The following is a 24614-nucleotide window of genomic DNA, read 5'->3' as shown; positions in this document are numbered from 1 at the left end:
TTCCACAGTGTAGAGTACAATGGAGTGAAATACTGCACACCTAAAAATTGTGGCCAACTGGGTTTTGAAGCAGCACTTGTGGAACCTGCTACATTCGCAAGAATGGATACCACCAGACACATAGGAAGTGCAGGTTGAAACACAGAGCGTCATCTTTGTATAAAAAACCAACGTTTTGCATTGGAATCAAGTTGCATAATTTACAGCAGATTAACAGTAGACTGCTTACACACATTTAGGCTGCTAAAGAAATGTTTCTACCTTAATACACTGCGGGTATTTTCAAAATAAGCGATAATCTTTTTGTAATATCTGCATAACCCTTACTACAGCCCCGCAGAGAGCAAACATAGGGCTTCTGTACATTGTCTAAAAGGCATAAATTTACAAATCAAAGGAAAACATGGGAAACACTGATTTAATTTCTAAGGAAATACACGTATGTAATACACACCAAAAACAACGACAACGATCTAAAAAGTTGGCCAGTCAAGTGGAACAATACCAGTTTCAAATGCGATGTAGGCCCTAATTGTAATTCTGCATCACTTTACAATTCTGTACACACCATATATCGTCAGTCGATATGACGTTCCTTACAGAACAGTGCAGCAGCAGTAGCTCTTCTTTTCTTTTTCGGGGCTGAAATTCATTTGCCTGACTATTTCGGCAAACATTTCATTGACATTTGTCCTGTTTTTGGCACTTGCTTCCACAAATGGGCATCCCCACATCTGCGCTAAACCACTACCTTCACTCGTCGCTACCTCCCTCTGGTGCTCGAGGTCTACCTTATTTCCTACCAGTAATATAGGTACTTTTTCTGTCCCTTTAACGCGAGTGATCAAGTCCTTCATTGTTTTGATGTCTTGGAACGTTTGATGGTTTGTCAGGCTATACACCACAACAAACCCTTGTCCATTCTTGATGTACAGGTCGCGCATACTCGCGAACTGTTCTGTACCGGCTGTATCCAGAATTTCCAGCACACACGGCGAATTGTCGACTTCTATTTCCTTCCTGTAGAAATCTTCAATCGTAGGATCATATTTTTCCATGAAACAACCAGACACGAACTGGACGGTGAGAGCACTTTTGCCAACCCCGCCCGAACCGAGGACGACAACTTTGAACTCGCGCATTTCGGTTCTTTCACGGTCAGATATTCCTTACACAAATTGAAAACTGCACACTACTGACCAAAATCTCTCACTGAAACGCTAATAACACTCGAAAAGAATTTAAGCCACCAGGAACACGAGCCATCGCACACTTAGCTCTTCACTCCTGTCGCCATCTTACAAGACTGATTTTTGCAGCACAATGCAGCGCCGCTTGTGGACTTTCGACAGTCAACGCGCACATTGGATGACACCTAGCGGTCTCTAGCGGTGAATTCAGTAACTGCTAGAGCGGATATGACGATTCATAGATCGCCACCGCTTCACATAGTAAACATCAGAGTACTCTAGTGGCAAATGTAGAAAGTGAAATACTGTGGCTGTGACGTATTGTCACGTGATCGTGTACAGTGCGGATTGCATCATCATAATAAGCAGAAAGATACGGGGGTGTCTGCGATTTGTTTGTAAAGGTAGGAAAGTATTTATTTCGCCCTTTTGCTCCCAAGTATTAATTAATTTCCACATACTTATTATAACGCTTTCTGCAATTGTCTAATCATTTATTGTATTATGTTATAATTAATATCAGGTTCGTCAATCTGTTTGCTTTTCTTTCTGTAGCAGATGACACTCCCAGTAACATTAGCGTATGCGGCTTACCGTTTTCCTGCTTAGTCTAACTTTGTAAAATGTGTGTAGAACATAATATGGTAGCGTACGGTTTGCGTCAAAATGTAATCTAGGAAGAGCTAAGTGTAGAGATTTTTTTCTCTTTATCAAAGCATTGCCTACAGTTACAGTTGTGCATATTTCCATTCGCTTGTGAAAAGTATTGCTTTACTCCCTCCATGACATAGTATAGCACTTGTCTGAAACAGCTTCGTAAAAAGAATATTAACGAGCGAACCAACATATGCATAGATCCTCTAAGCTTACACAAAGTTCGCAGATTGGTATCAACTAGGAAAGCGTGCAAATTAATGTAGTTCATTGTACTGTTGTAATTATATTTACACAGTGTAAAATATGAAATATTACGGACCTACTCTGTTCACCCAGAGATTGTCGTCATAAACGTGAATAATTATTGACGCCCTAACTATTCCAAGAAAGAATTTTTAAATAACAGTAGTTCACCGTGAGTAAATTTTCACTATTTGTGAAAAAGGCAATCTGTTGTTACTAAAAGTTGCATTTCGTGTGGAGACTGTTACTCATTCTTTTCTCCTGGTGTGAAAACTCCATGTTACTGACACGAAAGACTGTCATGCGTAAGTACTGTATGCTACTACATACGGCACTAGAGCCCTTGTATGTGATTTAAAGTTGGTTTAAAAAATATCCTGTGTGATATGAATTCTACCTTTGTGCCCCACATATCTTAGCCTCTCCTTGTGAGTATGTGAAGTATTACACATGTTGGGCATACAAATAGTGGTGCTGAGTTTCTTTAAAGTAAAGTGACAAGCAGCTTTTTTATTCTGAAACAATCCTTTCATGGTGTGAATGTAATAAAATGAAAAATAAATCTATAATGTCCGTTTAAGGCATCTATACTACAAGATATGTTTGATTACATGAAGAAATGTTTCGTAAATGCATAACAGTGCAGAAATGATGTATGTAGTGTTCAGTATTTTATGAGTTTCTTACCAAATTGAGAACTAGACGGTTTTTGTTGTTTGGGTTAATGAATCGTGCTTACCCTTTAAACAGCTTCATATGTGGCTGTGGTTATTTCTGGGCATTCATTGCAAACACATGTTAAACAAACTGTATGACCACCACCATTGAGACACTCACCCATTTGTTATGTTTTTATTGTGAGTTGAGCAGAGTATAGAAAAGTTACATATGAAGGACAAACAGTGGGGAATATGGCATACCAGAATGTCATATGCTGTTTGAGAAATGATTTAATTCTGCAATGCAGTTATAGATAGTCAAGCAGAAATTTAAATTGAACAGTGAGGTAGATCTGCAAGGATGTGGATTAAATACTACCTGAATAACAGAAAGCAGAAGGTTTTGTGCAATATCATAAATGGATTGCCTGTACCTTCTAAATTGAACACTGTCAGTTGTGGAGTCACACAGGCCTCTACGCTTGGTCCTCAACTTCTTTGATGACCCTTCAAATGTGTACCAGTGTAGAGACTCATTTTACACTTTTTGCTGGTGTTAATACCATTATGTTAACAGTTGACAATAATCTTGAAGAAACTGTAAATACTGTCTGTGGTGATGTGCTAAAGTGGTTTGATTCACATATACTTCCTCTAAATGCAGACAAAATACAGTTTATTCAGTGCCCTCTTTTTTTTTTTTTTCAGCCATGTGACTGGTTTGATGCAGCCTGCACAACTTCCTCTCCTGTGCCAATTTCTTCATCTCAGCAGCAGGACTTGCACCCAACACCTTCAATTATTTGTTGGATATATTCCAATCTGGGTCTTTCTGTACCCTCTATAGCTCCTGCTGCTACCATGGAAGCTATTCTCTGATATCTAAACACTCATCCTGTCATCATGTCCCTTCTTCTCAATACTTTCCATATGCATTCTGTGCACGCTCTTAGGACTTTCTTCCTCAAATTATGGCCGATATTTGATGCTAGTAGACTTCTTTTGCTTAGGAATCTCCTCTTTGTCTGTGCTAATATGTTTTTTATGTCCTCCTTGCACCATCTTGCATACTCTTATTTTTCTTGCAAGGTAGCAGAACTGTGGTCCTAAATTTTGATGTTAATTTTGTCACTAATCCCAATACTGCTACTCCTCATCTTTCTTTGTTTGCTCTCATCCATATTCTGTGCTTAGTAGACTGTTCATTTGGTTCAGTAGGACCTGTAATTCTTTCTCACTTCCAGTGTAGACACCAATGTCATCAGTGAAGTTTATCATGGATATTCTTTCACCCTGAATTTTAATTCCACTTCTGAACCAATCTTTTATTGCTGTCATGACTGCTTTGATCACTGCTACTACGGTTGCAGGTTTGAATCCTGCCTCGGGCATGGATGTGTGTGATGTCCTTAGGTTAGTTAGGTTTAAGTAGTTCTAAGTCTAGGGGACTGATGACCTCAGATGTTAAGTCCCATAGTGCTCAGAGCCATTTGAACCATTTTGCTGCTTTGATGTCCAGATTGCACAGTAAGGGAGAAAGTCTCCATCCTTGTTTTCCACTCTTTTTAATCCAGTCAGTTATTCATGGTCCTCCATTCTTACTGCTTTTCTTGGTTTTTATTCCTACTGTGTATTGTCTGTTTTCCCCATAGCTTACATCTATTTTTCTGAGAATTTCAAACATCTTGCTCCATTTTACATTAGCAAACACTTGTTCCAGGTGGAAAAATCCCATGAAGGTGTCTTGATTTTTCTTAAGTCTTCTTTCCATTATCAAGTGCAATGTCAAAACTTCCTCTTTGGAGCCTTTACCTCTCCTAAAACAAAACCGATGGCCTCTAACAAAACCTCAATTTTCTTTTTCATTCTACGGTCTATTGTTCTTCCCAGCTATTGTAATGCATCTATTTTACACATTAAACTGAATAATTTTTTGGTTGCAAATTCTGTAAATGATTTCAGAAACTCCACAGCTCCTTCTGCCTTCTGGCAGGAAGCCTTCCAGAGTTCTCTTAAACTTTGATTTTAGCTTTGGATCCCCTGTATCTTCCACACTGACTCCCATTTCTTCTTATATCATGTCATCAAACATTTCTTTCACCTTATAGAGGCCATAATTGTACCCTTTCCTTCTCTCCACTCTCTCTTCTGTGTTCAACAGTGAAATTTCTCTTAAACTATTGATGTTGTTCCCTTTGTTTTTTATTTCACCGAAGATAGTTTTGACTCTCCTATATGCTGAATCTGTCCTGAAGACCATCTCTCTTTCTACTTTAGCACATTTTTCCTCTAGCCATTTTGCCGTAGCTGCCCTTCACTTCCTATTTATTTCATTCCTAAGTAATTTATATTCCTGTTCTTCTATCTTTCCCTGAGCATTTTTGTGCTTCCATCTTTCATCGATCAGCTGAAATATATTTTTCTGTTACCCACAGTTTCATCACATTTATCTTCCTTGCACCAATAGTTGTTCATTCAACTTCTGTGACTACCCTTTTCAGAGATATTCATTCCTCCTCAACTGAATTGCTTATGTGGTATTTCTGGTATTCATTATCACAGTATCTACAGCCCTATAACACTTCAGACATATATAATCATTCCTCAGTACTTCAGTATCTTACTTCTTTTGACACTGATTGTTCCCCATGATTTTCAACTTCAGCCATTCTCTTCATCATTATTAAATTGTGGTCTGAGTCTATACCTACTCCTGGCTACACCTAACAATCCAATGTCTAATTTCAGAATCTCTATCTGACCCTGATGTAATCCAGCTGTTATTTTCCCGTGTCTCATGGCATTTTCCAGGTCCTCATTGATTTTCAAACAGTGTATTCACTATTACCAGTTGAAGTTTACTGCAAAACTCTGTTAATCTTTCTCCTTTCTACCACCGAGCCCACATTCTTCCATAACCCTGTCTTCTATTCCTTCCTATATTACTGTGTTCTAATCATGCATGATTTTAGATGTTCATCTCCTATTTTTATACTGAATTACACATTCAGTGTCCTCATATGCTTTCTCCAGTTCCTCATCTTCTGCTTATTCTGTTGCTGTTGACAATAGTGCACTGTCAATTCTGATGAGAATTATCCTGTCAGCCAGTTGTTCAGAATAACTCACTAGCTCCCCTACCATCTTATTCATAATGACTCCTACTCCAGTTGTATCATATTCTGCTACTGTAGTATTGGCCTATATTTGTCTGATCAGAAATCCTTACCTGTATTGGTTCCATGTAGCAAAAAATTCCAAAGACAGGTTAACATTAAATTTAATGATTAAGACCTAGTGACAAGAATCTTCTAAACTCCTGAGTGAACATATTGACAATAATTTTAAGTGGACTAACATAATTTGGACCTTCAAAAATATCTTAATTCAGCTTCTTATGCTATCGCAGTTAATACTTTTCTTTGTGATACTGATGATATCGTGCCTGTCTGCTACTCAACTTGTGTCATCTTTACAGTGAGTAGCAATCTATCCTTTTCATAATATTGTTTATTTGAGTATTAGCTAAGAACCACTATTATTAGACTTTCATATTGGCAATATTGTGCCTCTGAATGGTTACATGCTAATAAAATACCAGCAGCGGCAGTAGTGTTTATTCATATTTGGATTGTTTTATGAAGGGTATTGAACATGTGATGGTATTAGTGTTAAAAATAAAATATACAGGTATGTACATACTTAAAGGTCTAGTTGGACAAGTAATTGACCATGTCCATATAGTAGGAGTCATATCAGAGTTTGTGTGAAGTAATGTAGGGAAACTACAAAATATTTAAATCAGAATGGCCAGGTGGAGGTAGAAATCTCCATTTTTGTGAATACAAGGCCAGTCTTTTTTATGTGTACATGCTTATGAATATGTGGTGATATTATATTTACAAGTACATATAAATAGACATCTTAATACCTACCTGATCTATAGAAGTATTCCAACACTTCCAAAATTTTTAGTAAGATGCTCTCATATGTCTCCCCCCCCCCCCCCCCATGAACCATGGACCTTGCCGTTGGTGGGGAGGCTTGCGTGTCTCAGCGATACAGATAGCCGTACCATAGGTGCAACCACAATGGAGGGGTATCTGTTGAGAGGGCAGACAAACATTTGGTTCCTGAAGAGGGGCAGCAGCCTTTTCAGTAGTTGCAGGGGCAACAGTCTGGATGATTGACTGATCTGGCCTTGTAACACTAACCAAAACGGCCTTGCTGTGCTGGTACTGTGAACGGTTGAAAGCAAATCTCTGGGCGTGGACTACTCAAGTGGATGTCGTTATCAGGAGAAAGAAAACTGGCATTCTACAGATCGGAGCGTGGAATGTCAGATCCCTTAATATGGGCAGGTAGGTTAGAAAATTTAAAAAGGGAAATGGATAGGTTAAAGTTAGATATAGTGGGAATTAGTGAAGTTCGGTGGCAGGAGGAACAAGACTTTTGGTCAGGCGAATACAGGGTTATAAATACAAAGTTAAATAGGGGTAATGCAGGAGTAGGTTTAATAATGAATAAAAAAAAAAATGAATGTGGGTAAGCTACTACAAACAGCATAGTGACCGCATTATTGTGGCCAAGATAGACACGAAGCCCACGCCTACTACAGTAGTACAAGTTTATATGCCAATTAGCTCTGCAGATGATGAAGAAATTGAAGAAATGTATGATGAAATAAAAGAAATTATTCAGATAGTGAAGGGAGACGAAAATGTAATAGTCATGGGTGACTGGAATTTGGTAGTAGGAAAAGGGAGAGAAGGGAATGTAGTAGGTGAATATGGATTGGGGGTAAGAAATGAAAGAGGAAGCCGCCTGGTAGAATTTTGCACAGAGCACAACTTAAACATAGCTAATACTTGGTTCAAGAATCATAAAAGAAGGTTGTATACATGGAAGAAGCCTGGAGATACTGACAGATTTCAGATAGATTATATAATTGTAAGACAGATATTTAGGGACCAGGTTTTAAATTGTAAGACATTTCCAGGGGCAGATGTGGACTCTGACCACAATCTATTGGTTATGAACTGTAGATTAAAACTGAAGAAACTGCAAAAAGGTGGGAATTTAAGGAGGTCGTAAAGGCGTATCTCACTAGGGGTAAGATAGATACTGCCTACAGGACAATTAAAGAGACCTTTGGAGAAAAGAGAACCACTTGTATGAATATCAAGAGCTCAGATGGAAACCCGGTTCTAAGCAAAGAAGGGAAAGCAGAAAGGTGGAAGGAGTATATAGAGTGTCTATACAAGGGCGATGTACTTGAGGACAATATTATGGAAATTGAAGAGGATGTAGATAAAGATGAAATGGGAGATATGATACTGTGTGAAGAGTTTGACATTCCATTAGAACTACTGCTGGCCTTGGGAGAGCCAGTCCTGACAAAACTCTACCATCTGGTGAGCAAGATGTATGAGACAGGCGAAATACCCTCAGACCTCAAGAAGAATATAATAATTCAAATCCCAAAGAAATCAGGTGTTAACAGATGTGAAAATTACCGAACAATCAGTTTAATAATAAGTCATGGCTGCAAAATACTAACGCGAATTCTTTACAGACGAATGGAAAAACTAGTAGAAGCCTACCTTGGGGAAGATCAGTTTGGATTCCGTAGAAATATTGGAACACATGAGGCAATACTGACCCTACGGCTTATCTTAGAAGCTAGATTAAGGAAAGGCAAACCTACATTTCTAGCATTTGTAGACTTAGAGAAAGCTTTTGAAAATGTTGACTGGAATACTCTCTTTCAGATTCTGAAGGTGGCAGGGGTAAAATATAGGGAGCGAAAGGCTATTGACAATTTGTATGGAAACCAAATGGCAGTTATAAGAGTCAAGGGGCATGAAAGGGAAGCAGCAGTTGGGAAGGGAGTGAGACAGGGTGGTAGCCTCTCCCCAATGTTATTCAATCTGTATATTGAGCAAGCAGTAAAGGAAACAAAAGAAAAATTCGGAGTAGGAATTAAAATCCATGGAGAAGAAATAAAAACTTTGAGGATCGCCAATGACATTGTAATTCTGTCAGAGACAGAAAAGGACTTGGAAGAGCAGTTGAACGGAATGGACAGTGTCTTGAAGGGAGGATATAACATGAACATCCACAAAAACAAAACAAGGATAATGGAATGTAGTCGAATTAAGTCGGGTGATGCTGAGGGAATTAGATTAGGAAATGAGACACTTAAAGTAGTAAAGGAGTTTTGCTATTTGGGGAGCCAAATAACTGATGATGGTCGAAGTAGAGAGGATATAAAATGTAGACTGGCAATGGCAAGGAAGACGTTTCTGAAGAAGAGAAATTTGTTAACATCGAGTATCGATTTAAGTGTTAGGAAGTTGTTTCTGAAAGTATTTGTATGGAGTGTAGCCATGTATGGAAGTGAAACATGGACAATAATAGTTTAGACAAGAAGAGAATAGAAGCTTTCGAAATGTGGTGCTACAGAAGTATGCTGAAGATTAGATGGGTAGATCACATAACTAATGAGGAAGTATTGAATAGGATTGGGGAGAAGATAAGTTTGTGGCACAACTTGACCAGAAGAAGGGATCGGTTGGTAGGACATGTTCTGAGGCATCAAGGGATCACCAATTTAGTATTTGAGGGCAGCGTGGAGGGTAAAAATCATAGAGGGAGACCAAGAGATGAATACACCAAGCAGATTCAGAAGGATGTAGGTTGCAGTAGGTACTGGGAGATGAAGAAGCTTGCACAGGATAGAGTAGCATGGAGAGCTGCATCAAACCAGTCTCAGGACTGAAGAGCACAACAACAACAACAACAACTACTACTACTACTACTACTACTCTCGTATGTATAGTAATAGTATTCTTACAAGTACATTTTTAGTTTTTCTGAAAGGATAGATTTTATTTATTTCATTAATTTCCTGTAGCAGTTTTTAATTCAGTTTTAAATTTTGATATAATGCACTGTTTTGGGTCTTTTTCTAATTTTTCCTGTCTAGATGAAGACAATGGTTTGATCTTATTCTGTAGTTTTGAATAGTGTTGTTTGTGCTACAATTTGTGATATTCTTCTTGATGTACACTACCAGTATGGTCTGGAATATGAACTCACAAGGAACAGTCAGAATTTTTAAGTAGAGGGCCCACTTATTGCTTTTCAATAGGATTCTCACTGCTCTTTTGTATTTTGAAAACATTTTAAATTCTGAATGCTATTTCTCCAGAAAATTGTCCCATAGTTGAGGACTGTGTTCACATACCTAAAGTATACAGTTCTAACAGCGGAACTCCAGGTTGGAATATCCACAATATAAGGAAAAGGATAGATTGCTACTCACAGTAAAGAGGACACATTGAGTTGCAGACGGGCACAAGCAAAAAGACTGTTACACTTACTTTCGGCTGAAGCCTAGACACACACACACACACACACACACACACACACACACACAAGCAAGCATACCTCATACTCATATGACCAGTCGGCGACTACTCGGTCCGAAATGTGGTGGAGATAGCTAAATGTGTAACATTGTTTTTGTTGGAGCCTGTCTGCAACGAGATGCCGCAATGGTTAGCACACTAGACTTGCATTCGGGAGGACTACGTTTCAAACTGCATCTGGCCATGCTGGTTTAGGTTTTCTGTGATTTCCCTAAACCGCTTCAGGCAAATGCCGGGGTGGTTCCTTTGATAGTGCACATCCAATTTCCTTCCCTAATCTGACAGGACCAATGACCTCACTTTTGGTCCCCTCTCCCAAATCAACCAACCAATTAACCAACCAACTCGAATGTATGTAGTGTGTTGTAGGTACGGTTTTGATAGATTCTTAACATGTTTACTTCAGCTGACCATCAACGTGCAGCTCCAAGAAATTTGTTCTGGGTAAATCATCTATAGAGGTGCTGTGTGATTTTTAATTTAAACCCTCACATTTCCTGTTTATTCTGAAATGCATACTTGTTGTGTTATTTGTATTGAGGATTACTTTGTTCTCTGATGACCACGTGTAGACATCACTCACTGCTTCATTAGCGTTTCTTAATACTAGTGCCGGTGTCTGGTTAGTGATTAGTGTGTTCTCCTCACCAGCAAACAGTAGTTTTCCCTCTGTGTCTGATATATTGTGGAAAATAAGTTGCATACTTCAGAGTTTCCTGTCATGTGTTTTCCTCCATATGTGCCGAACTACTCAGTTTTCTCATGATGTACTGGTGGGAATTTTGAGTCAAGCTCTCAACTCTACCCTTGCTCCCAGAGGCACCAATCTGCAATATGAGTCCTGCTCTGGTATATGATTTTAACTTGTTGCATATACTCAGTAAATGGTGCACAGCTTTGTCACAATGTTGTAGTGTAGTGATTAATAAATGTTTATTCTAAAAACAAAATCACAATCATTGCACAGTATTAGCAGTTATAGTTGTCACTGCAGCTATCTTCAAATTGTGTTGTTGCTATGGGAGTTAATTGTGCATTCTAATGTGGAAGATGGTTGATGTGATAACTGAAAGTAGTAATATGTTCCAGTAATTGTAACACTTCATTGCAACACAAAACAAACATCTTTATGGGTCATTGAGAGAGAATCCTCACATATTTCAGACATGTCAGGTGCCAGTAGAGGTATCTGTCTCTTTATGATGGGCTGTTTTAAGCTGGTTGTTCATTACAGTTATCTGGCTCATGGTGCAACAACAGAAAAGTACCTTTATCAATGTGGCACATACCAGCAGAATTTTTTAAAGACTTAGCATTTCCCATTAATTCCTATAATCTCCTCTTCCTCCAGGCACTGTCCTGATACTGAAAGTTAGTAGGCCCTACCTTTGATTTTAATGCCCTCCTTTTTTTTTGCATAGTCATCAGACTTCACTCTTTCAGTTACACATATACGGTGAGTCTCTATTTGTAGTATGGTTCATTTCATTAGTTAAGGGGAAATGCCAGGTATGACTGGATGCTGCGTGCTATGTAAGTGTGATTCAAACCAACTATCAAGCGTGCTGCTTTCAGTAACCAAAAATTGCAGCTTTCCCAAGAGAATGTTATGATTTGTACAATAAAATACTTGTGACTTTTACTATTTTGCAACGCCTGTGTTTCATGGTGTACTATGCAATGTCATTCATGAATGTCTGAAGGACATTACATAGCACACCATAAAACACATACACAGCAAAATAGTATTACATGCCTGGACAGGCTGTGACAACAATAAGTAAGTCCCTACCGATACAGGATTCACAGCAGTTGTGGGAGTGTAGGACGTAGACACAGGGTAACATATGAGGAAAGGATTGGCCCAGGAGGCGGAAAGCTGATAGGCAACTATTCACATAAAGTGGTAAATATGGGTTTGAGTCCCAGTTTGTCACAAATTTTCATTTGTCACCAGTAAATCGCACAGCTTAAGTCTAACCTTTCTTAAATTTTGTCTTTTGTTGAGTGACATTTGATCTGCAGAGTTAAGGCCCATCTGGAATGTAAATTTAGATTTACTCTTATTCTTTGGTTCCTCAGAAATGCCTAACATATTTTGAGTAAATCAACTTTGTCAGTTGGTTGCAGAAAGACTGCAAAACTATTCGATAGCAAGTGTAGTCATAACATTTCACTTCTCATCTTGGAAAAAATCAAGCTGTAACCATAAATCTTGGTGTTGATGTTGGTCCTTCTCTGTGCACACAACCTTCAATTAGACACATTTTTCATGGTGGTGGATGATTTTTTGGAGACCTTGGTTGTAGAGGTCTGCATTGTACCTCTTCAGGAAATGTTCCACCTTGAAAATCACCATGTGGTCAGTTTATTGAAACCTGTCACAAAATGATTTTAGCATCACTAGGTGCCAAATAAGGAGAATACAGAAGTGATGTGAAATTTAGTCGCCGGCCGGAGTGGCCGTGCAATTCTAGGCGCTACAGTCTGGAGCCGAGCGACTGCTATGGTCGCATGTTCGAATCCTGCCTCGGGCATGGATGCGTGTGATGTCCTTAGGTTAGTTAGGTTTAATTAGTTCTAAGTTCTAGGCGGCTGATGACCTCAGAAGTTAAGTCACATAGTGCTCAGAGCCATTTGAAATTTTATCCTGAGTAGAATGAGTATTGCGGTGTAGCAGATACATCGCGTACACAACTTCCTGTGATGCTTTTTCTTGACAGCCTCATGTGATCTCACCAGGAGGTTTATGTATGCTCCTGTGGTGGTTTTCCCATTACAAACGCAACATTTTAGCACCATAGCATGCCAGTCTCAAAAAGCACTGAGAATCAATTTGGCCAATTGTAGTTGGGCCTTCACCTTTTTCAACTGTGGGGATTCAAATGTTTCCACTACTATCTTTACTGTTTGGTCTAAGAGCCGTAGTGATACACCCAGCTCTCATCCATGGTGATAAGGTGGCTACAGGAGTCATCTGGATTGGTCTGTCTCAACTGCAACATCTCCACTGATCCCTTGGTGTGAGCAGTCACAGAATCGAGGGGGTAATAACTTTTGTCATTCTCAGTATGTTTTGCAGGATGTTTAAAGCTGAGCCGCAACTGATTTTCACTTTTGCCATTATTACCTTGATTGTGATACACAAGTATTTGAGCAGTAGAGCCTCAGAGATAATCTGTCATTTCATTTATCATCATTCATGCATATTTGACAACACTGGAAGCCACTTTATCATTTGATTACATGCTATTGCTATACACTTTCACCAACTCAGCACAGATTGTTGCTGTTGTTCCTCTTCAAATGCAGAAAATGGATTACCACATGATACTCCACTTTGCCAGTGGGCTGCACCTGGTTCAAATGGCTCTGAGCACTATGGGACTCAACTGCTGTGGTTATCAGTCCCCTAGAACTTAGAACTACTTAAACCTAACTAACCTAAGGACATCACACACATCCATGCCCAAGGCAGGATTCGAACCTGCGACGGTAGCAGTCCCACGGTTCCAGACGGCGCGCCTAGAACCGCGAGACCACCGCGGCCGGCGCTGCACCTGGTATGCTACAGTACTGTGATGTGGGGAGTTCAGTGTTCCCCAGGACTTCTGGCAGGTTCTTGCAAACACACTATTTTCTTCAAGATGAGAATTGATACTTTATGACTATCACATTTAATTAACGGTATTTGTCTTAACATCTCCCTTGTAGATGACATGTGTAGTGTATAATTTATAATGGGAGTTGTAAAAGGGCTCATATTTTTACAGGAGACAGTCCTGATCTAACCTAGAAGAAAAAGTCTTATAAACATATGTCTAGAAACAAATATTTGAGGTATGTGTCATTTTACGTGTGTTGAGAATGGTCAGTACTCAGTGGCATAGGCTGTCTTCCTATTGCTCACTTATTGGCTGTGTTTGTCTCACTACATAGTTCTCCAACTGTGATCCTATTATCAGGCATAGCAACAACCATCTCATACACCAGTAATGCTATATATATTATTTTGAGTTTGTGTTGGCATCAGACAAGATTAGTAATTCTTTGGAGTGTGAACAACATAAACAGTGAACTGGAAAAGCAGACTGTGGTTTATGTAATGGCATTAATTGTCATGTATATATCAAGTGCACAGAATGAGAGCCTTGATGCTGCTACAGTCCACTTAAAAAAATGTTAAGCACATTGTTTCGGTCACTTGCAAACACAGGATTAATCACAACAAGAACAGGGGAACACGATGTACCTTGCACAGCTTACATGCTGAGCATGGAGTAGCAAGTGGTATGGTTGATTGAGTTTTTATTTGGTCATTTTAAATTTTTTTGTACATATCTTGTACTGTATGAATCAAAGAATAAAGTATTGCATGGAGAAAAATACTAGGAAAAAAAACATTATGCATAAGGTATACAATATTATTAAGTTTGTAGCATTTTTTTGTGCATGTTGGTATTCCGGTTGCTGTGGGTTTATTTATCAATTGTCATTTTTTAATTTGTTGTTCACTATTTCTATTTGAGCTTATGTATTGGCATTTTGACGTTTGGAGATAGTGAATGAAGCTGTGGAAGCTAGCAAATGTAGTACCATGGGTAGAAATCTGGACTTTTTCGATGTATTCTTCTTTTGGAGTTCAATAGAGGGGCAACAGTGGCAGAGGCAGCCAGAAACATTGGCACACTGTGTGGGGATAATGCCACTGGAAAGAGCATAGCAAGAAAATTGTTTTCTCATTTTAAGCAGGACCTATTTACATTAGTGATTCTCCACATCCAGGAAGACCTTCTGCGTTTAATGAAGATCGCTTAAATGCATTAATCTACAATGACCAACATCAATGGACTCGAGAACTGGCAGATGTGATGAACTGTGACTATTCCACCATCATATGATATTTTGATGCCCTGGGGAAGGTTAGAAAGTTGCATGCTCTGAGCCAAAATCACAAAAATGAGTGGGTGGCCATATGTGAATCTTTACTTGCTAGTCATCAGTTGGCTCATGAACAACACTTACTGTTCCTATCCTATATCATTAGTGGTGAAGAGGAATGGTGTCCTTTTGCTAACGTAAGGAAAAGAAAGGAATGGTTCAGCCAAAAAAAAGTAGCAGCTCCCTGTACAAATACCTGTGTGCATCCACAAAAGATAAAGTTATGCATCTGATGGAACAGCAGTGGTGTGGTGTATTACAGATTGCTTCCCTGAGGTGTAACCATCACTGAAGTGATGCTACTCCACGATAACATCCTCCCGCATTCTATTAGACTGACAAAAAGTGCTATACAGGAATTGGCTAGGAAAGTCATTCACAGCCATCTTATTCACCGCATCTTGCACCCTCAGATTTTCACCTTTTCCACTCTCTATCAAATAACCTTCAAGGAACTTTCTTTCTGGGTGAAAATGCCCTTCGAACATGGCTCGACAGGTTCTTTGCCTCGAAACCACATGATTTTTATGGTCCCAGAATTCAAAAGTTACCCCAGCGCTGGCAGACTGTTGTAGATGGTGAAGGAGAATATGTTATTGATGACTTCAATCTCTTTTATGTGTATTTGTTGTGTTTGTTAAACTTATGGGAAAAAGCTAAAAACTTACATTCCAACCCAGTACATACGTTAGCATACACTATTAATGTCATTCGTCATTCATAACACAATACGTCTTTTACGTAAGTTATAGCTCTAGAAATCCACTTAAATTATATATAGTATGCTTTATGAGGAATTATTCCTCTTGAATATATGAGGTTGTCAGTCTCCTCTGTTACATTCAGTGAAAGTTTATTGTAAATTCTTATTCCTGACTGGATAACTCCTTTTTACACTATATTGAGAGTTAGTGAGCCTTTGTGAAGGCTGTGCTTCTGCCTTGTGTCCTGGTTGTTATTCTGGATTACAGATATCATCAATGAGTAGATGTCCTGACTTGTATCACTATTCGAAGGGTCTGTGCTTACAGGGTATCCAGTTTGTTACACCATAGATCAACCTTACAGCTCATGTTTGTAGTTCAAAACTTTTCCCACTGTTACAGTCTTTCCCCCAGAACACCATACCGTGTGACATCAGAGAATTGAAATATATGAAATTTGACAACATTATTATTTACCTGTTAACATATACCAAGTGAGGTAGCGCAGTGTTTAGCACACTGGACTCGCATTTGGGAGGATGCCGGTTCAAACCCACATCTAGCCATCCTGATTTAGGTTTTCCGTGATTTTCCTAAATTACTTCAGGCAAATGCTGGGGTGGTTCCTTTGAAAGGGCGTGACTGACTTCTTTACCCCTCCTTTCCTAACATGAAGGAACCAATGACCTCGCTGTTTGGTCCCTTCCCCCAAATCGGACAACCAACCTGTTGACATATGGCAAAACAGCTCTTAGTGCAAAGCATGCTGACTTCAGTTTCTTGAACAGCTGATCTGTATGTTCATTCAGTCTTAATTTATTATCCATTGGTATGCCTAGAAATCTTGTACAACAAGTTTCACTTATTTGATGACCATCTATATTTCTAAGTGATGACCCAGAACCTGGTACCAGTTGCAGGTTGTCTGCCTAAAGCTTCCAGGGCAACAAAAATATTTTGCGTAATTACTGACAAAATTTAGAAAATGTAAAATGCTGCCATTGTTGACTCATTAAGAGGTACAACCTTACATTAGAAGTTCAACAGAAAATTCAAGTATTACAGATTCATCCCTAATTTGAGAATGAGAGCACTTTGTGACTTAGACATAATTTCAAATATTTGTGAAACTTTTTCCCACTGATGCCCTCCCACAAAATGATGGAAGGAAAAAAGTTTATCGCTTACTAAATTTTTGCTGTTCATGCAACATCAGACATGATTTTTTACGTTATCACTTCTTTACTACCATCTCATTTCAAAACACAAATTGCACACAATATCCAAATATACCATTGAGTTTACCTGCAGAATTATATCATTGTACAATGCATAATTCAGGAGATATGACTTCATAAACATTGAGAGGTATGTAAAACTAGCTTTTGCTTGAAATGGAGCAAAAATTACCCAGACTATATTCATTCATTGTTTGATAACAAGAGCACTTAGCAGCTCCAAACAAACTTTAAGTATAACTTCAAATCCTTTACAAACTTTTTCTTGTGTATGTGCTGAACATCAAGTATTAAAAAAATAACTCATTTGTAAAGTAATCAGACATTTGAAACTGTTTTTTACATGGGATTTTGGTTCCTTAAAGAATTGGGCATTTATGTGTTAATATCTATTCCAAGAGCTTGTAGCTTGTTATTTCCTATCTGAAACTACATTTCTGTGAACCATTTGTATACTTGTTGTGTTACTGTTTTAGTTGTAATCTGCATTGAGGGTTTCACACCGTTGAGCAAGCTATATTTATCATCAGCAAATATTACTATATTTGCCTTGTTGTTTACTGATGGCGATAGGTCATTGATGTACACTAAAATGATCAGTGGTCCATGGATCATGTCTTGGGGAACACCATTCTACTATAGATCTGATTTAAGCTTTCCACTCTGCTCCATCCCAGAGGAGCATGATCTGTTCTGGAAACAATGCTGCAAAATACAAGCTCTGCTTCCCCTACTCCCCCTCCCTCCACCTCTCCCAATGAGGCTAGCTCTCTTCACCAAGAACCGAGGATGGCTTCTGAACCCAGGTGACAGGTGTCACTCATACTTAAATGAGACACTATTTGCAGCTGGGTGCACGTAGTATGCTTGATGATACTGCAGCAGAGCCTGCCCTGTCTTGGACATTACAGCCCTCATCCCTCAGCAAGCAAACAGGGTGGATGCTGGGTTTCTTTCACAAACTACTTGCTTTTTTCCTAATGAGCCCCATCATCCGTCTAATCTTGGAGTTCTCAATGGTAAGCAATCCCACAGTCTGTACTTGTCTGGATCTTTCAGCAAGTTTGGCCTCAGTCCCAGTGGATGAGGCATCTCATGCTGGCTTAGATGTACTTTCAACAGTCACAGTGCCTAATACCTGTTTTTAAGGTGTATGGGAACATCCATGCGGCCAGTACTCACTTTCACTTTCCGTCCAGAGGTTCACAACCCCACCACTGTTTGCCATTTACTATTAGATAAGTATCAGCTAGCCGGGATGCCCAAATCTGAGGGCACTGAAACATCAGAATCCCATGTGACACTACAGGCTCCAGAGGTGCCAAGGCATTCATCTCAGGTGCTGCAGTGCCACAGCAGGCCTGGCCAGGCAGCTGTCTGAAGCCTGTCAACCATGTCCAACACAGCTTCTAGCTGTTTACAGACAGTGGCCAATTCCGTCTGCATCCATAAATAATCAGTGGAGTCACTATCTATCAGAATCCATCTGCACCACAAGTAATATAACACCAACCCAGTGAGTCGCTGGGTGTAATCTGGATTTTACTGCTATGTTACTCCTCAGTTCTTACAACTCTCCAGAGTAAACTCACACAGTGGAAATACACTAAAATTCCTGCAGAAACATAGCATAAGTTAGCATACACTGTAGTGGAAGTCTTGAATGGTGGTGGTTGAGTTTAGGCTCATTCTGCATACCTATGTCATGCATTCTCTGACAGCAAGTAGTGTTCTGAGTGCCCTGATGTGAATGTTGTAGCCAGTGTGGGCATTAAATATGATCGTAGACAGTTATTTAGAGAATTTTTATTCCATTTGTTGGAACTGCAAATTCTGCAGAAACTTCTACAAGTGCAGAGCATATATAGCCGCATACCATGATTGTCACTCAAAACCAGCAATGTTGCAGTCAGTCACTTCTTTGCAGAAGCACATGAAAAATAAATTCTCGCATTCGGGAGGACGACGTTTCAAACCGCATCTGACCGTTCTGGTTTAGGGTTTCCTCCCCATCCTTCCCTATTCTGACGGGACTGATGTCCTCGCTGTTTGATCCCATCCCTCAAACCAGCCAACCATATATTCTGTAGTTAGAAAAAAACTGCGTCCGCTGGGCTTTCTGGCTGTGGCTATGCTAGATTGAACCCATATCAAATTTACCTTCTTCATGTTCTATAGAAAGAAAACACAGAGTACAATGGCACATTCTGGATACACCTGAAGCATAGAAGGGTTGGTTGATATAACATGAACACTCCAGTTGTGAAGCCTGTTCCTGTCTTATTTATAATGCATACACATCATCACCAGTTTTTCTGTTGTAGTGTAACATTTGTGGAAGTGTTACTGCCTATTCCTGTATTCATTCACCCAGGAACATCTCATAATGATATGCGATTTATCATCACAATGCAAAGAAAATAAATAGTTCCAATATACATACACACAGAATATACACTTATGTTTTGGAAGGCTAGAACAGGTGATCATCTATCGCCTTGCTGGAGGAACTATTGTGGTATTTGCCTGAAATGATTTAGAAAAACCATGGGAAACCCAAATCAGGATGGTCAAACTGAGAGAACTCCATCCCTCTGAAAATGAAGTCAGTGTCTTAACAGCTGCACTGCCTCATTCAGTTGGTACTGCTCTACCCTGGCTACTGACTTCTTTTGATGTGTTATGTTTATTGAAGGAATTATACTTTTTGCAGCAGAAAATTGGATGTACTGTTTTTTTTCAAAGATCAGAGCAAGCCCATTCGCAGAAAACCAATTAATAACTTTTCCAAAGACCTTATTTGTATCATTTTCTGTCGGACTTTCTTTTACTGGATTAATAATTTTATTTGTATCATCAGCAAATAGTGTCAGTTCAGCATCTTGTTTCACATAAGAAGGGAGGTCGTTCACATATATCAAGAACAGGAAGGGACCCATGATCTAACCTTGTGGAAAACCTGATGTAATTTCACCCCATTTAGATGAAGTGGCAAACTCCTTTGAATCATTTGAAGCATATAAAGAGACTTTTTGCTTCCTGTTCTGTAGATATGACTTAAACCACTCATATGCTGTTCCATTTATACCATAGAATTGTAATTTCTCTAACATAATGTCATGGTTCACACGATCAAATGCTTTGGATAAGTCACAGAATATTCCTACTGGTGACATTTTACTATTTAAAGACTCTATTATATGAACAGTGAAATTGTATATATCTGTATCAGTGGAACAGCATTTCTGAAATCCGAACTGTGATTTACTAAGTATCCCATTACTGTTGACATGACTAAACACTCTTGAGTACATTACTTTCTCAAAAATTTTTGAAAATGCTGTAAGTAAGGATACTGGCTGGTAATTATTGACATCTGTGGTTTCCCCCTTTTTGTAGAGAGGCTTGACAATGGCATATTTTAATCTGTCTGGAAAAATATCCTGAGTCAGTGGTGCATTACATATGTGACTCAAAACATCAGCTGTAATTGCTCCACATTGTTTTAATAACTTGTTAGAGATGTCATCTACTCCAACAGAACATTTATTTTTCAAAGATAAAATAATTGTTAGATGAAACTTAATCTGACTAAAAATTTTCAAAAGTGACTCTTCTATGTACTGCCTGGCTTTTTCTTTTTGAACTATTCTCACCAATTTTTTCTCCTACACTTAAGAAGTGATTGTTAAATACATTGGCTACCTGTGTACTGTTGGTTATGATGGTCTCATTCTCTTCACTCTGATCAGTGACTAACTTAATATTCAGGTGTTCTTATTCTTTGTGCAGGAGCAGGAAGCAGACATGTCATATCAACCCAGTGGACAACCTGGTTATCCACCACCATACTCTGGTATGACTAAATAACTATTCCTTTTGCTAAGACTATTTAGATGTACTCCTTCTTATCTGGGTTTCTTATTTCTGAGTGATGTAGTAGAGGTTAAACAACTTACCAAATTTTATTCTGCTACTGAATTCATACTAGTTGTGTAAGAAATTTATATAGGTAAGAGATTAATTAAAATATTTAACACCAGTCCTCAGAAACTTAAATTTGACTGTATATGAACTTCACTTCATTTATGGGAATTCTTTCATATCTTCCATGTTCAGTTTAATCACTCATTCACTCCCGCATTCCCTCATACTGTCTAGATCTCATCAAGGAGTAGCACTTTTAGGGGTGAGGAATGAGTAAAGATGTACATCAACAAAAGGCATACAAACAAGATCTTTTAACTACGTTAACAATGAACTGTCACTATACTGCCTCACGCTTTCATTCTCATGTCAGCTAAATTTAATGAAATAAATTAAAAAGAAAGCTGCTACATTGAAATAAGCTCCTGTTTATCTCCTATTAGTAGCTTGATATTTGCTGTGTGTGTCACTTTTTTCCAAAGAACACTATTGTGTCTGTAATTATAGGTCATAGTTACAGTACATCACTATTAGTCATGCAGATTTACAGCAAATACTGCTGCTTGCCATGTAGGCAACAGAAAGAGGGGCTAATCATGTTTTTATTTTTCTGTTGAGCAAGGCTGGGTTCCTAGTTTCTTGCTTCATGTTAGATTAGAGGAGGTACCTTTACACCAGAGTACATAACTCCTATCTGAACCCTAGAATGGGAAACAGAGCTTACATGAAAATTATTTTTGTGTCTTCTATTGTGATTTTGTAGTTCACAGTACAGTAGATGTAAATTTTTATTGTCAGCAGCAATAACCATCAAGGAGTAAATCTACTGAGAACTGAGTGTAAGAATTTAAAAAAAAAATCTTAAAAAGGATTCTGCAAGATGATGGCAATCCACTTTGCATGAAGTTGTTGCTGTTCATTTCTATTAAATAAATATGAGGGTATGTTGAAAAGGAAAGCCTCCAAATATTTTGTGTGATGACTCTTAAATCTCTTTAAATAAAACATTATTAATATTCTACATATTTATTTCTCAACATAGTCCCATGGTGACAAACACATTTCTCCCATCAAGGGACCACTACCATCAGCGTAGAATGTATTACTTCTTCATAGAGCCATAATCTCACCTCTGCTTGTACTGCTTCATCACTATCAATGTGAAGTTCTCAAATATTTTCTTTAAGTTTTGGAAACAGATGAAAATTGAATGGGGCCAAATCAGGACTGTGTGAAAGATTATTGATGTCGTTGAATCCAAGGCATCAATGTGTTGCAGATGTCAGAGCACTCAGGTGTGGACTGGCATTGTCATGCAGCAGGAGAGGGTGCTCCATGTGTGGATGAACTCTTTGCATTAAAAATGTTGTTACAGCATGCTGCTTCTCACGCACCAATATTGTTATGCGACACACCGCCACATTACGCACAACAACTCAGAACCATCTAGAGGCAGAGGGCTGCAAACATGTAGACAAAGAATAAAGATATAAAAGTTAATAAAGTTAGTTTTATTTTTAAAAAATTAAGAGTTTTTACATGAAAAATTCGGAGGCATTACTTTTCAGCATGCCCTCGTAGTTGATGTGCTTATGCTGCATTGCCTCAGGTGATAATTCCACTGGTTAATACAAAACATGCATGATTGTTTTAAGGCACTGAGTGATGCTTCTAAGGACAAAACATGCTGAATTGAACTCCTGGATTAGTTGTCTACATATTGACTGCATTTTAAGTTGTAGGGTCCCAAGGATCTTGACAGAGCGTATTTCATTTAGTGTATGACCATTATTAGTGTTTACTTTCGGTACTAGGTCATATTTTCATGTACAATATCATATAGTATAAGTCTTTGTGAGACTAAAACTTCAATTTTTTTGCTGTGATCCAGGCGTTGGCCTGTTCTGCATCAATTGAGCAATAAAAGTTTGAGTTACGATACTTGATTAGTGTGCTTGTGTTCTGATCTGCTATCTAAAGCCATTGAAATATTGGTTATATAGGTTAGGAAATGGTCCCAGTACCAATCCATGTGAGATCGCATATGTAATGTTCCCCATCCTGAGGTTAGTTTCATGTCTGTGATACTGAGACAGTCTGCTTTCTACTACGTAGAGAGGATTACACCCATGCAAGTGGTACACCACTAATACCATAACATTTCAGTTTGCCAAATAGAATTTTATGATGCACAAACTGAAAGGCTTTGCCAAATCACAATTACTGGCAGGATTTTTTTTTTTTTCTTCTTTAGCTCTGCCAGGGCTTCATTTGTGAGGTCAAATGTTAGTTGCTCCATGGAAAATTCTGTATGAAAATCAAACTGAGAGGCAGTTAATAAGTTGTTCTCCAAAAAATGGATTAGCATTCTATCAAACAACACATTCTCAAAATGAGGAAATATATCCCAAGTCATTGATTGATCAAAAAGTTGGCTTAAGGGTAATCGTATAAATACTGCTAAAGGTTTTAATATACACCTATAAACACCTCATAACCAGGTAAATTATTACTTTTTAACAATCCAGTGAATTTTTTAATCTCTTTAGGGGTGATTCATGCAACATCTGTGCAAGCAGAGATGGCCTTCGGCTATCCATTGGCCAGGTGTTACCATTACCTTAGCACACTCAGGTGTCTTGAAAATTAGGTTGATTAGCTAATCTAGACATAGTATTCAAAAATACATTGCTGTATAAACTTTTTTCAGGAATTGCCCACAACACTTTTGTAGAATCTTCTTTTATTTTCATGCATACAACACTAAAACACATAGTTATTCATTAAATTTTTCAAATAAAAATATTTACAGAAAACCTATGTTCCACACTTTAGCATTCACGATGTCATTGATGTAAATTCATTTTAAAGGTGGGCCCAATTAAACATAGTCACAAGTGCATAGAAATATCTTACTCATATAAAATGATCTGTTGCCCATGTGTATGTGTAAAATAAAATTAATAAGTTAGTAGCTGTGAGTACAAATTAACATTAACTAAGTGATGACTGATCAAGTGCTCAGCCTTCGCCCCATCCTCCACCCCTCCTTCACCACAACTGGCACCTGGATGCAGTGCAGCCCATCTCTGTGTACAACTAAATTCAATGACTCAGAAGCTTCATTTGTCATTTTAGTATTTTTCATACAGAAAAATTCATCAAGGCATACAGTGTGGTCAAGTTTTACACAATAATTAGTTACGTAAATGGTACAGAAAGTAAGGAGCTTGCTTAGCAACTAAAAGATGATTTATATTATTACATAAGAAAAACATATATTTTAATGATAAGTTTCTAAGAATTATTGAACTGAATCAAATTAATTTTATTTTGGGCAAGTTTTGAAAAGTCCGTTATATTTAGTTAGTGGTACTTAATGACCTAAGTGTGCTAACTTTATGAACAGTTTTATACTTAAGCACTTACAGTTATTATTGATCATAGTAGATCTTAAAGAAGGCAACAGCAACAAATAAAACTGTTTCTGGTGTAGTATGCATGAATATCACACCATATTTTAAATGTCTGTAAATTTTGTCTGACTTATATTGAAGCGCCAAAGAAATTGGAATAGGCCTGCGTATTCAAATACACAGATATGTAAAGAGGTAGAATACAC

General features: G+C 38.3%; 2 protein-coding genes across 3 annotated transcripts in view; one reads left to right on the top strand and one right to left on the bottom strand.

The window, feature by feature from the left end:
* Positions 1-399: 399 nt before the first annotated feature.
* On the bottom strand, positions 400-1316 carry LOC126236648 (ras-related protein Rap-2c). The gene has a single exon (XM_049946109.1). The coding sequence runs from the start codon at positions 1140-1142 to the stop codon at positions 597-599; it is 546 nt and encodes a 181-aa protein (XP_049802066.1). The 5' UTR covers positions 1143-1316; the 3' UTR covers positions 400-596.
* A 192-nt stretch (positions 1317-1508) lies between these two features.
* The window catches only part of LOC126236646 (phospholipid scramblase 1), a 149033-nt gene continuing 125927 nt past the window's right edge, over positions 1509-24614 (top strand). The window contains exons 1-2 of one of the 2 annotated variants that reach the window (XM_049946105.1): positions 1509-1594; positions 20858-20921. In XM_049946105.1, the coding sequence (XP_049802062.1) occupies positions 20873-20921 (49 nt within the window). In that variant the 5' untranslated portion in view covers positions 1509-1594; positions 20858-20872. Of the gene's footprint in view, positions 1595-2286; positions 2396-20857; positions 20922-24614 lie in introns of those variants that run through there. The other variant, XM_049946106.1, reaches the window with a different exon arrangement.

Source organism: Schistocerca nitens, chromosome 2 (assembly GCF_023898315.1).
Source record: "Schistocerca nitens isolate TAMUIC-IGC-003100 chromosome 2, iqSchNite1.1, whole genome shotgun sequence".
NCBI classification, from domain to species: Eukaryota; Metazoa; Arthropoda; class Insecta; order Orthoptera; family Acrididae; genus Schistocerca; species Schistocerca nitens.
This window is presented reverse-complemented; position numbering and strand designations above follow the sequence as displayed.

Excerpts from the sequence above, each read along its gene's own strand:
- LOC126236648 (XM_049946109.1), bottom strand. The coding sequence starts at position 1,142 with ATGCGCGAGTTCAAAGTTGTCGTCCTCGGTTCGGGCGGGGTTGGCAAA.